Here is a 14,556-nt window from a genome sequence, read left to right as displayed (position 1 = left end):
GCACTTCTTACAGCTTACTTTTGTTGCTTATTTTTAGTTCTTTAACAGAGACACTGCTTCTTTAGAACAGCAAACATCCTTCCTCTCTTTTTTTTCTGTTTAGCCTCTGGAACTACCGTAAGGTATTACTTCAGAGGATGAATGAAGATGATATGTATGATTGTAAATGAACTGTACTCTTGTACATTCTGAAGTCTACCATTCCTGAGATGTGAGGTTAATTGAAACCCAACCACCAAAGAACACCAGTACAGTATCCATGATCTAGTATTCAAATCTGTATAAAAGTAACTGCCTTTACTAGGATTTGAACCTTAGAACTTTTGACTTTGAAATCAGCTGATCATCCTTCCTCTGGTGAAATATTTATTGTTATGAATAATAATAATTAACTGTTGAAACAGATTGTAAATACCTTACCTAGTGTTTATTGTAAAATTTTTTTGATATATTATACAATCCTCTTTTGGAAAAGGGAGGCGATGTACCAGGAGGAATTAAGATGGCAGGAGAGATGGGATCAATCAGTGAAGGGTAGATGGACCTGCTGACCAATCCCAGACTTCTGGAGATGGCTGGACTGCACACATGGGGAACTGAGATATGAGTTGACCCAATTTCTGACTGGTCACAGATACTTTAAAGCATACTTGTATGCATGAGCATTGAGACCCTCTGATGAGTGTGATTACTGCAGAAAACAGGACACCACTTAACACATGTTTGAATGCGCCTGATTTTTACAGCATGGGAAAGCGTGTTTGAGGGAATTCAGTATGCTTACTCTTGATAAAAACATGGGGACTGCTACAAACTGAATGGATGTGGCATGCAGCATCAAAGATGTTGGTGAGAATTATCCATACAAAGATGGCGGAAGAAGTTTAGGGATGAATTTCCCTGATTTTCTCTCAGGGCTGTGTTCATATTTGAAGCAGCTGCACCTCCAAGGAGAAGTAGTAGACCAAAAATGTGTTGTAACTGGAGCAGTAGTCTTAGACACTGATTCTATGACTTTCAGTTGCACGAGATTAGTGAAATGGGCAACATCAAACACTTATTTTGGAAATATACATTAAAATTAACAACTCTGTACTTTAAACTCAGTAGGTGTTTCAAACAGATTTCAAAGTCTGTAACATCTAGTGTACCTCAATAAATATTTATGCATTGATTTATGAATTTCAGAGAAATAGCATCTTCTCTGAGTAATAAACACATAGGTTTTTGGTATATTGTTCTCACTCCTGTAATGGTCAAAATATTACATCAATTATTACTAAGAATGTAGCTCTACAACCCAGTATATTGTTACAGTGAATGTAATAGATGATAGTGTTTGAAGGATGCTTCATTTTTCCCCAAACAAAAAAGTTTCATTGTTGGAAAAGAGGAAAAATAAATGTCATTATTGTGAAAAAAGTATTTTTTAATTTTTTATCTTCATTATGTCAGATAAGAAAAAAATATTTTTTTTGTTAATAAATTGTTTTTAAAATAATAAATCTACTTGAAGGAGATGCAAAATTCTGCTATTATTTAATATAAAAAATGGGGAACTGTATTACGAATCATTTTTGGAAATCAATTTAGTCATTTATTGATACTCCAGTGTAGAATTAACCTCTAATATATTCTTGTCCCAATTAATTGAATCATGAGTGATGTTTTAAGTTCTTCAGGTCCCAGCAGTAATTACCTCTCCCTACCTTTTTATTTCAATACTAGCGTAGCTACAATGAATTGTGTTTTAGTTCCAAATTTTTGTCATTAGTTTTTAATTTTTCATATTAAATAAAGATATTTTTTCATTGTATAAAGGTTGTTACTTCAGAAAGTGATATGTTGTTTTATGTTTCTTTTTTATACTTATTACAATACCTCACAAAATGGTAAATTGCTGTGAGATCTAATGTTAGTTTAAGTTAAGTCAATAGAAGTATGTAATTAGAAGTGGAAACCTGCTTGGTTTCACAGTGGGAAAAAGATCATTGCAGAAGAAAGAGGTTTACAATTTCTCTTATGAGACCTATTTAATTTAAAAAAGTAAGATAGATATTAGAAAAATAATTTTGATCTGTAAAAGGGTCATTCTGTTGTTGAGATTACATGATTCTGATTCAGCAGGCGTGAGAGGTTAGCTATCAGCGGCAAAATAAGAAGACACAGTAAAAAAAATTTCAGATTGATCTGATAGAAATATGTTCAGTGGGTCAAGAAACACAAAATTTGGGAAAAAGAGAACTGGAAAAAAACATTTTCTGACAAATCAAAATTCTATCTTTGTCATGTTGTATTAGAATTCATTATGTTGAGAGGAATAATAATGCAAGGTAGAGCCTAAAACAGGTTCACTAAACTGTAAATTGCCCTCAAAAATTGGTGATTTTTAAGGTTTTGCCACATAAAGAATGCGAACAGTGATCTATCCGAATAAAGCGTACTTGGAAGACAATTTTATCTAAAAAAGAATTTAAATGCTTAGTTTTGCTATTTTGCACGAATAAATGAATAATCCAGTATAATATTTGCAATTTGCATTATTTGTTTTCTTTTTATTTTTAGTTGGTGTAAACAGATTTGATACAGTTGCAAACAACATTACAGAGAGAAAAAAAGAAACTAAGGTACTCTTGTTATTAAGTATACTTCTACTTATTATTAAGTATATTTAAATGCAGATGTATATAGATAATATAAGTTAGGAAGATATTTGTTTATAAATTAGATTAATTTTTTATTCTATAGAGAAGTTTTTTCATTGTGTAATTTTTTTATACAGTACATATGATGGAGTCATATAATTTGGGATAATAGACTTAATATATTCAGATATGTTGGTTATTTATAGTAATAATAACATGAGGTCTGTAATTAAAAGGTTTTCTGTGATTGTTAACTGATTGACAAATGTTATATGCTTATTTTTAAAAAAAATTCAAAAGTAGATTATTTTTCCATATATTTATTGTCTTTATTTCAATAAAAATGATAAGCTAAAATGAAAATATATGTATATATTTTGTTTTAAGTTTATTGTGGTTTCTAAACAGATACTCTATACTACCATGGGATCCGGACTACCTTTCAGTATAACTCGGAACTCATGTTGAATTGTTCTAGTCAGAACTTACAGTCTTTTCATATCTTCTGACTCCTCCGGACATGTTTGACACAAACAGATCCTACTCATCCTTCATCTCCTCGGCAACTTTCCTTTTCATTATAGTGAGCTCTAGTTACCTATGCTGTGTAGTATAGCCTAAACAATGTTATCAGGTGTCACTTGTCTTATCTTGTGCACCTCTCTCCTCGCATCCTCCTGTCTTACACACTGAAATGGCTTTATATGAGGGATAAGCATCCTCATTCATTGTCCAAATTGTGCCCCCAACCACTTCATCTGCCATTTTTCATATTGCTCCCTTTTTACTTGACTTATGTTTTCCACCTGCTCTTTCCACTTCTTCTTCTGCAAGTAGTTCTAGTGGTGAAATCGATGCTATCGCCAGGATTGCTTCAGTTGAGACTGTCCAATAAGTACACGCTACTCCAATAGCCAGCATCTATTGGTGGTGCATAGAATTGGCTGTCCAATTCTTGCACCACCATCCTCCTACTTAGAGCCCTTCTCCAAACTGGGACTGCATTGAGTAAGATGGACCTCACCACCAATACCAACATCCTTCTTTTAGACATGCGCGTCTGCCAACCCTAATCATAAATCTGCTGACGGCTGCCACTGTTCTTGCCTTTTTAATGGTCTCTGAACATGTGGTTGGAAAGAATGTTTATTGTCCAGCCAAACATCCAGATATTTAGCTTTCGCCACCGGTCCAATCTCTATCCCTTTAACCTGAAGTCTAATCAGTCCCAATTTACATCTGCTAGCCATGACCACCATCTTAGTCTTCTCTGCAACTCAGGACAGATTCCTATCTTCCAACCATACATCAACCATCTGAATGGCAGCGTTACTTTTAGCTACCACTTCCTCCTCAGTTTTACTGACTGTGACTAATGAAACATCATTGGCAAAACTGGTTGCATACACCCTCTCTGGATACTCAAGCCTAAGGGTTCCATCATATGCAACATTTCACAGGAACAGTCCAAGAACCGAACTCTGTGGAACCCCACACTGCATACTCGTTTCTACAAGGTGTGTAAGAAAAGTAATGAGACTGACTTTTTACTTACCAAAGTTTTTATTTTTTTCAAACAACAATATTATTCCCTTCAAAGTAGTTCCATTGGGCAGCTATACACCGGCGGAGTCGTTGTTCCCACTCCTGGTAACAGCATTGGAAGGCTTCAACTGGTAGGGCTTTTAACTGGTTGGTCACAGTCTTTTGAATGTTCTCCAGAGTTCCAAAATTACGTTCTTTTAAGACATGTTTCAATTTCTGGAAAAGGAAAAAGTCACAAGGACTCAAGTCAGGTGAATAGGGGGGTTGAGGAACCGTAGGAATGTGTTTTGAGGTCAAAAATTCCCTGATGGAAATGGCTGTGTGATACGGGGCATTGTTATGATGAAGCATCCACTTGTCTGCCATGTCTGGTCTCACGCGAATCACTCTTTTCCTGAACCTTTCAAGAACACCTTTGTAAAACACTTGGTTGACAGTTTGTCCTGGAGGAACAAATTCTTTATGCACGATACCCCTACTGTCAAAAAAGCAAATCAGCATGGTTTTGATCTTTGATTTGCTCATTCAACATTTTTTCGGTCGAGGAGATGACAGAATGTGCCACTTTGTTTCTGGATTGTATCTAGGATTCATCACCTGTGATCACACGATTGAAGAATTCTTGGTCATTGTCAGTCCTCTCAAGAAGGTCAATGCACACATTTCTTCAATTATCCTTCTGTTCTGTTGTGAGGTTTTTCAGCACCAATTTCGCATAAACTTTTTGCATGTCCAAATTGTCTGTTAAAAGTTGATGTATGGTGAAAGTATTTAAATTTAACTGTTCATTCGTCATCCTTATTGTTAAACGACTGTCTGATCTCACAACCCTCACATGCTCAATGTTTTTGTCAGATTTTGAAGTTGAAGGTCTCGTTGAGCAAGGTTGATCTTCAACGTGTTCTTGGCTTTCCAAAAATGATTTGTGCCAGCGGAAAACTTGTGCTCTTGATAAGCAATGCTCCCCATAGGCCTGTTTCAACTCTTCAAAGGATACAATCACAGATTCCCCAAGTTTAACATAAAACTTGATTGCACAATGTTGCTCTAAATTCTGATGCTCCATTTTGATAACACAACAAAAACACAACTTCACTGATGGCGCTGTCAAAAATAATGTGTTGGCTGAACAGAGTTGAAACTCGTACTGAGCATGTGGAAGGGATGAACAAACCGGTCTAGCACAGACCAGTAGACACAGCATTGACAGATCGCTTGCAGTGTTACCAATCTCATTACTTTTCTCACACACCTTGTACCTCCTTACCTTCAGGACAGTTGACAACTGATCGCCCCCTGAGGTAGTCTTCTTCTAGTCTCCTCAGGTATAGCTCACTCCTTTGTTTTTTGACTCGCGTAGCACCCATCCAAATGGCATGGAGTTGAACACATTTCTATTGTCCAACAGCACTACTGCCAGAATGGATTTTCTCTGCCATGTTCCAATTGCTGTGCCATCAACCAGACCCATAACTGTTTATGGCAATAACTTTGGTGAAGCCTTTTCAAAAGCCAAACTGGTTTTGGCTAAAGCCTCCTATTTTCTCGCCAAGTATCAACTAATAGCCTTTCAAAAAGCTTGTCGAGACGACAAAGCAAACACAGAGATCTATATCCAGATAGATCCTCTGCATCCTTCCCATCCTTAAGAAGAATTAGTTTAGCCCGCTTCCAATCTTATGGTATGAGTCTGTCCAAAAGAATTCTATTAAAGGCGAAAAGTATTTGATCTGGCACAACCTCCACCACTACCTGCTTTGTCTGGTATTCCGTCAAGCCCTGGACGTTTCCTTTTCCATCGAAATGCTGCGCGCCATAATTTGTCTTGTGAAAACAGTGGAATATCAACTGCTGCCAGCTCCTGGCAACTTTCAGCTCATTTTCTGGGGAAAAATACACTTATACATTTTCTCAGCTTCTCCTTAGACAATACTGGTAATGCCCTACCAGATCTCCCGCTGATTATCTTAAAAGTTAAAAGGTTAAAAGACAACCAGATGTTGTCGTTTAGTTGATTACACGATTCGCGCCATTTCATCCTTTTGCTCTCAATTATTGCCAATTTATACTCCCTTCTTTTCTCTTTTGATTTTCATCTTGCTTGGAGTATCTCCTCCACCATCCCCCTTCTATTCACTTTCTGCACTTCTATGGGCTCTCATACAACCAGATCTTGCATCTGCTACACTTCTTGTCCACCAGTACACCCTTTTCCTGGGGAAAACCTACTGTTGAACGAATCAGAACACGCCTTGGACAGCACCAACATTAGAAACACAATGAGACCTCATTCAGATGCCCAAGTCGCTCCATCACTTTAGCTTTTAGCTTAATCAACCCCTTGCTGACTATTCTGCTGAATGCGAAAATTCAGGTTTTCGCGTTTTTAAATATATTTGTAGTTTATATTAGTTGAAAATGGCACTTTGATCATTTAAACTGATAGGATAATCTGAACAAGTGATGAGAGGAAGATCCTTGTGGATCTAGTAGAAATGAGTTCGAGGACAACGTATTTTCTTAATCTAGTTCGTATGGTTAAGAGTTGTCATGTAATGATTTTCATCTGATGATATATTTTGCCCAGCTAAAAACAACAAAATTCCACTTATAAAACATGAATGGAACCAACCTATTCACTTTAGGTTGGAGATTGCAACAGTTTTGGTGACTTACTTCATTTGATGGAAGAGAATTTTCTGTCCAAATCCATATCATGCTTAGTACTGAAATGCCAATCTAATCTGAAATCATTGTAGTAGATTTTGTTTCTTCCTCTTTCATCCAAGCATCTATAGATGAATCCATGAACTTCATAATAAATAAATTATCTCACCAAATTAATTCTTCCAATTCTGCTAGTTCATCAAGGACTGTTCGAACAGTAAAAGGTAAAAATGGATACTGTCGGACCAGGATCCTCTTTCAGTAACCTAAACTGCCACAAGTTTATAGTTGATAATGGTCAACAGCCAAGAGAAACTAAATGTATTCAGTTGTTTCATTCAGAAGTGCAGTATAATATCTTGTTCTTAAAAAACAAAGCAGTGGCCATTTTGCATACTTTCAATATGATAGATATCGTAAGCATTAATTCTTATATTGTTTTGAATAAAGTAATATCATCAAAAGGGCATTAAGAAAATTATCAGAAAGGAATTTATATGCAAGTTATGTAGGTAATTTATAACATGTGAGGTTTCTGAGACTTCAACAATTGTTGAGAAGTATAAGGCTTACAGTTAAAAAAGAAAAACAATGAAAATCATTGTGTGGGTTCAGTGCTTGTAAAAAAGATGTGCTAAATTTGTCGATATATAAAAAGAAGAATAACCATAAGTTACTACATTTGTGCAACACGTCTTTCTGTATGGAAGAGTATGGGGAAGTTTACGAAAACTACTCTGAAAAAGATTGATTTTGATGTCAAAAATTGCAGTAAATATTCAACTGTCAAAAAAGTCTTATTACTTAAAAAAAAAGAAAACTTTTTATTTAAAGTAATAGACTTTTTTTATATGGATTTTGCTGATAATTAACTAATATTTTTTTACTTAAGATTTTTCCTTGAGCTAAAAATAACACTTGTTTCTGTTTTCTTTTATATAAGATAAGCTGTTAAAATAAGAAAGTGATAATTTAGTTATAAAAAAACGGTATTAAAAAATCTGATGTGGACACTACATGACTTCCTTGTACGACTATTTAATTGCATATACACATTTAAAAAAAATTAAAAGTACATAAAGTTTTATTTCATTAATAACTTATTGAATTCTAATTTATTGTAATTTTTTTTTACAATCAAACATGAACTTTATTTATACAATTAACATTGCAATTGGTATACATTAACCGTAAATAATTAACTTTTAACATCACTTTTCGTATATGTTATTGATGAATTAAAAAGGATGATGAAGTGCATCGAGCAAGTACTGCAATAGAATTTTACTCGAGAGTCTACTCAGAACTGAATAATTATTCTGTACACTTGCTACAAGATGCAGCTGCATTGCATTCCATCATATGGTAGATTTCTAATTATTAAGTGATATGAAGCACATGTGGCATATGAAATGCAATGTGTCAGGATTTTACTGTAACATAACTCCCCCATCTCTAAATAAATCACCGTGGGGTTGATTATCAGGCACAGGTGTGTTTTCCTTTAAATATTTCAATATATGATACAATAATAATTACAATTAATATACAATATAATATTATTACCCAAATCAATACATCACCTGTGACCATATTATTTTTCCTGACCATCAACAAATTGTTTAAGTTTATTTTTTTTAATTGTAATGTCTGAAGATCTATTGATAATTCAGTGTTGCATTAAGTCTATATTCTATTCATTTACTTCAATAAATTTAGGATACCCATAACTTTAAATCATATACTGTATTGGGCTATCCTTATACAGTATTTAACTACTATTTGAATTTATTAATGATATCCTTGTACCACTTTAGTTACATTTTCTTTTTCATTTACAATTGTTAACTTTTCTTTCCAAAAATAATATGATTCTAAATTATTTTCAATATTAAATAATCAGATGTTTTACTAACTCTATTACATATATAATAATGCCTATTAAATTATATATACACATTTTTAAAAGTACATAAAATTTTATTTCACTAATAACTTTTTTTTTCATATATTTTTTTCTCTTATTATTGAATAATTATTTATTGTAAACTTTTTTTACAATCACAGGTTAATAATTATTAATAAATCAATTTAGTTTATTTTAAAGAAAGTTAAAAAAATAAAAAAAGGAGATGAATTCTGATTCGAATTGACGTTCCTTCCCCTTATAGATCCAAATATTTCATTAATTAAAATTTCATTTGGTTGTAAATAAACCAATGAAAATAAGTACCACTTATGATATAAGAGTAAATAAAAAAAAGAGATTTTTGTTCCTGAATGTCTACAGTTAGTAGGACTGGGCTCATGCTTCTAGTATGCTTGGGTGGGGTCATTAAGAGTAGGGAGAGCCAGCCACACCCAACCAAATTGACAGTAACGCTTTTGGTATCAGAGCAACAGGTGCACCCCTCCACTGCACAATGCATAATTATAAAATTTCTTGCTCGTGAAGGAGTTCAAGCGATGGAAATTTTCTGGAGATTGACTGCTCAGTATGGGAACCAAACATTGTCAAGAACTCAGGTGTTTGTCTGGCATAAAGAGTTCAAGGAAGAACGAGAACAAGTGGAAAATCTGGAATATGATCACTGTTCATGGACCAGTATTACAAACAAAAACATTCACGTGTTTCGAGACATGCTTGAAGACGATCGATGGGTGAGAGTATCTGAAATTGCAGAACAGGTCAGAATAAATTATGGGAGCTTCAAATAAACATCACAAATGACCTACAGTATTGTAAAGTGTATGCTAGATGGGGGGGTCCCTTGCCTTTTGACCACAGAGCAGAAGTTGAGATGTTTGGAGGTCTGTTAGAGGCTTACTGCAAGGTTGGTGAAAAATGTGGGTCCACCATTACACTCCCCAGTTGAAGCAAGCCAGTATGGAGTCTTGGAGAAAAGGAAAGGCAGCGCCAATGAAAGTCAAAACTCAACTGTCAGCTGGAAAGGTTTTTTCGGCTGGCAAGGCATTTTACTCATTGATTTTTTGCATGAACAACGCACAATCAATGTTACTTACTACTGTGAGCTGTTGAATGAGGTGAGGGCTGCATATTGCCACAAAAGACGAGACCAATCGATTCAAGAGATCATCCTTCACAACAATGCCAGGTTCCATACTGCAGCTCTAACGGTCTCAAAACTAGAAGAAATGCACTGGATTCAACTTGATCATTCTCTCTACAGCCCAGACCTATCCCCCTGCAATTTTCATTTGTTTGGGCCGCTTAAAGAACCTCTAGGAGGGCAACAATTTGAAGATTACGAGGACATGGAGGGATTCATGTGCAATTGGCTCCTGGTGCAACCAGCTTTATTCTATGATGCTGCAATAAAAAACCTTTCTTCTTGCTGGGTAAAATGTATTTCTAAAGCAGAAAACTATTTAGGAAAATAAATTTTATTTGCCTTTTATTTTTTTATAAATAAATTTAAAAAAAATAAAATCCTGTTTTACCCTCGTATATCATTGAAAAGAAAAAAATAAAATCCTGTTTTACCCTCGTATATCATTGAAAAGAAAAAAATAAAATCCTGTTTTACCCTCGTATATCATTGAAAAGCTCTCAATGAGGGCTGATTACTGCAGTTAAGAAAAAGTCCAAAATCCAAATTTTCTTGAATTCTAATTTGGATTACTTTCCTGAAAATCTTGGCAATGTAAGTAAATAACAGTTGGAAAAATTTTACGAAGACCTTAAGGAAATGTACAGATTCTCATAAGATAGTGTTTTTTTAAATATTTTTCAGGAAGAATGCAATTTATGTTTTTCTGTATTTTTAGACTCATCTTGTGAAAAATCCTACATGATAACAAAAAATACAGGTTAAATTGTATATTGTTATATTATGTAAATAAGTCCACAATGTTTTGAACAAACTGTATTAACAGTTCACTTAAACAATATATCTCCTAAATGCATTCACAACCTTTTACCATCTAAATTTAATTTAATTTAATTTTAACCTTTTACCGTCTATATAATTATGTTAATGTTGTAAATTAAAATATTATCATCTTCATTGGAATCTTTGCCATATTCACAAATTTCTAACACCGCTGCTGCCGCTTATTCTATTGTTTATTGACTCCCCATACTTATTTTATAATGTCAAAAAGCAAAATTTGAAATTTATTTGATTAAATTTAGGAATAAAAGTGGTAAATATAAAGCTAAAACTCATTTTACGATTTTAGATGGTGTTTGTAATTATTGTCAAAGATTGTTATATGTAATGTTTACAACTATTATTAGAAATATACAGATTTAAATATACAATCATTTGTAGTGAGCTTTTGTATGCTTTTTTCTTTTTAAATGTTACGATAACTTTTGATAAAATGCTCATGTTCCAGATTTTTATTTTTTATAAATTGTTCTTGAATCTTCTTTTTATTATTTTATTTCAGTAACTATTTAGCTTACCACATTATTTGTGTTATTTTTTTAGTGAGTGAGTTAACTACTTATTTAAATGGTTATATCTAATGTAGGTGCAAGCCTTGTGAAAAAAAAATTAGTGGTTATTTCTTTCTCAAGTAACTGTTTTATATCGTTAACTACTTTTTTTTTTTTTATTAAAGTTATCAAAGTTATCCATTATATTTCTATTAGAATTTCTTGTATTTTTCTGAAAGCCAAAAGCATATTAGTTTTTTGATGAAATTTCAGTTTTAAAATCAGTGATATATTCAATGAACTCTTTTAAAATATGTATGTATGTGTATAAATATATTTATATATATGGACAAGTACTTCAGGTATTTGTCCATTTACTAAATTGTATAAATATTTTAAATCATATTATTAGTTTTTATTATGTTTAACTAGGAACTATGTTTCACTAGGTGGTACGAATAAAGTAAAAATTTCACAAATAGTGTTATAATAATAAAATAAGTTTTTTTTTTAATTTCCAAAAATAATCCCTTTAAAAGTAAAAAATTGTATTGTTTCTATCATTTAATTTTTTACTTTTTGAAATCAGCACTAAATTAATTTAGTAAGGTGTTTTTAAATTAGATGTGCTGACTTAAAAAATCCAGCATTTAAAGAATAACTTATAAATAATTTTTTCCCCTTGATTTTTATTTAAAATATGGATAGATCAACTTAAAATACTGTCCGCATGGAAAAGAAACATTCAAAAGAAATGCAGAGGGAAAATACCTGAGTTAAAAATAAGAAAGTGTGCTGGGAAACAATCTCAGTAGGTAGCTATTGAGAATGAGTATAAATAAATAGCAAAGATTATAAGTAAAGAGTATACAGTATGACTTCTGAATATGAGACTAAAATATTGGATTATTTATATCTTTCCTATTAATATACTTGAATTATTATCTGAAATTATTTTGAACATCAGAACACCATAATGCATTATATTGTTATATATTAGTGTTCTTCAGAAAATTCAGTCGTAAGCTATTTCTTCAAAAAATGATAAATATCTTAAAATCTAAAATGTAGACAATTTAATACTATTTTAATCCTGTTAAAAAAGTGTAAAATAGCATTCCATTAATATTTTAAAGAACTTGAATTGTACAATAGTTCTGAAATATTTTCCGTATGTGTTTCATGTATAACAATTACTTATAAAATTATTAATAACTTTTTTCTCTTTTAGACTGCTACTGCTGATAATATTGATGAATATGTTGCATCTTACAATATGTTAATGCAATCAATATTACTTGATAATATTAACAAGGAGTCTATGTCCAGAGCCAAAGATGAAATAGATGTAAGTTATTGCTGTTGCTTTTCTTGTTTACTGTTTTCCAGAATGTTAAAGGTTTTAACATTGAATAAGATCGAACACCATCAGAAAGTATATTATATACTTAGGGAAATTAAAATATGAGAAAAAATTTAGCTATCCTTTGAATAAAATTTTGACATGAAACCGATAAAGTTAATCTTCCTGCCTTCTTGACTGTTTGTGGCCAAAATTAAATGGAATCAATACCTCATGTACAGAAATCTTTATGTCAAATTGCATCTAAATAGGTCCATCCAGTCCAATTAAAATTGTGTTTTTTAGTTAGAAGGAGTCATGAAATGTCAAAATTTGGATAAACCTGGACATGTAAAATTTAACCTGGTTAGCATACTTTCCTTTTTATTGTTTATAACAGTGGTTCCCAAACTTTTTCAAGTCACAGTGGTCTTTTTCATTTTAATTTTTTTCTGTGGCGCCCTACCTTAAGTAAAAGTATGACTATTCATAAGTAACAGATAAAAATAAATAAAACTTGTGTATCTGTATATCTTTATTATTTAACTTTTTTTTTTACTTCATTAACATTAAATTAATAACTAATTATAAATGTCTTGATTCAATTAATTATGAAGTTTTTACAATATTTTGTGGCGCTGCTGTGAAGAGGCTGCAGCTCCCCAGGGTGCTGCAGCACACAGTTTATAATATCATCACTGGTTTATAATATTACTATGAGTAAAAACAGAATTAAAATGATCAAAAATTAACTCTTTAGAATGGTAAAAATTATTAAAAAAATCACAGATTTGTGTGTAAAACATCATGTTCTGTAACTAATGATAACAGAACAAAATCAATTATTAAAAATAAATAGAAAGAAAAATTACAGAAGTTGATAGTTTAATAACATTATTTTAACTTTGTTGTGTTAAACAATTGAAGTTAGTTTTAACCCTGTTTTAGAGGAGTAGGGACTCCTCTAAAATAAGTATAAATTTCCTTTGCTTTATATTTCATGTATCAGTTTGATACTTTTTATTTTCTTTAATAATTGAGGTTTTATTGGGTTGTTTGCAATTTTCAATGTTTAGTACAATATTTATGGTTTAAATTTTATTTTCAACTTCTTTAAAGTAAATTTTTGTTCAAATAGCTGAATAAAATTTATTTTCAATTATTATTGTTTTTTTTATTTAGGAACAAGTGGCATCTTTGCAAAAGAGAATAGCAGATAATGTGGGATTATTAAATAAAACTAAAGAACAAATTAATTTAATAGAAATGAATTGTGATTTTGAAAATCTTTTGAAATCGTATGGAAATGATTTTGAAATAACAAAAGGTTTGTGTTTTTGTTCTTAAATATATTTCATTAGTATTGTTGGTAAATTTACACTTCTTTTCATTAGTATTGTTGATAAATTTACAGTTCTTTTAAATTTACATTTCTTCATATAAGAAAAGTAATTGTATATTATGCATACATTTTTAAAACCGCTAAAGGGTTAGTCCATATCAAATCATTCATCCAGGTCATGAAACCCATGGTTTCAGAATGTCATGACATTTTTTTATTTGTTCTATTTGCCACCCTTATTTACCATGTAAAATGTTATTTTTATATCTTAAATACTTTTTAAGTTATTCATTTTTTAAATTTGTTATTGTTGTTTCTGAGGCTTTTAGTGATTGTGACGTTGATTTAGTAAAAAAAACTCATAATTTTGTCAATTTTCATCATATTGCAATGATTTTTTCATTAAAATTTTAGAAAAATATACAGAATAAGGTAAAAATGCATTTAACAACTTATATCGTAATTGCTGCACTAAATGTTAGCTCAAACCTGGATTTCATAATTTTTTTTGAAGAACAATAAAATTTTTAAATGCGATTTAATATAAAGGGCACTACAGTAATCAAAGTTTTTTTTTTTTAATATAATCCTAAAATTATGAGCTACTAGG

The 14,556-nt window shown here is 31.7% G+C and overlaps 1 protein-coding gene across 1 annotated transcript in view; it reads left to right on the top strand.

The window, feature by feature from the left end:
* The window catches only part of LOC142323944 (uncharacterized), a 32,406-nt gene that overhangs the window by 2,487 nt on the left and 15,363 nt on the right, over positions 1-14,556 (top strand). Inside the window, exons 4-6 of the mRNA XM_075364348.1 lie at positions 2,566-2,627; positions 12,494-12,610; positions 13,787-13,931. Of these exons, the coding sequence (XP_075220463.1) occupies positions 2,566-2,627; positions 12,494-12,610; positions 13,787-13,931 (324 nt within the window). The remainder of the gene's footprint in view (positions 1-2,565; positions 2,628-12,493; positions 12,611-13,786; positions 13,932-14,556) is intronic.

Source organism: Lycorma delicatula, chromosome 1, assembly GCF_047948215.1.
Source record: "Lycorma delicatula isolate Av1 chromosome 1, ASM4794821v1, whole genome shotgun sequence".
Taxonomy (NCBI): Eukaryota; Metazoa; Arthropoda; class Insecta; order Hemiptera; family Fulgoridae; genus Lycorma; species Lycorma delicatula.
This window is presented reverse-complemented; position numbering and strand designations above follow the sequence as displayed.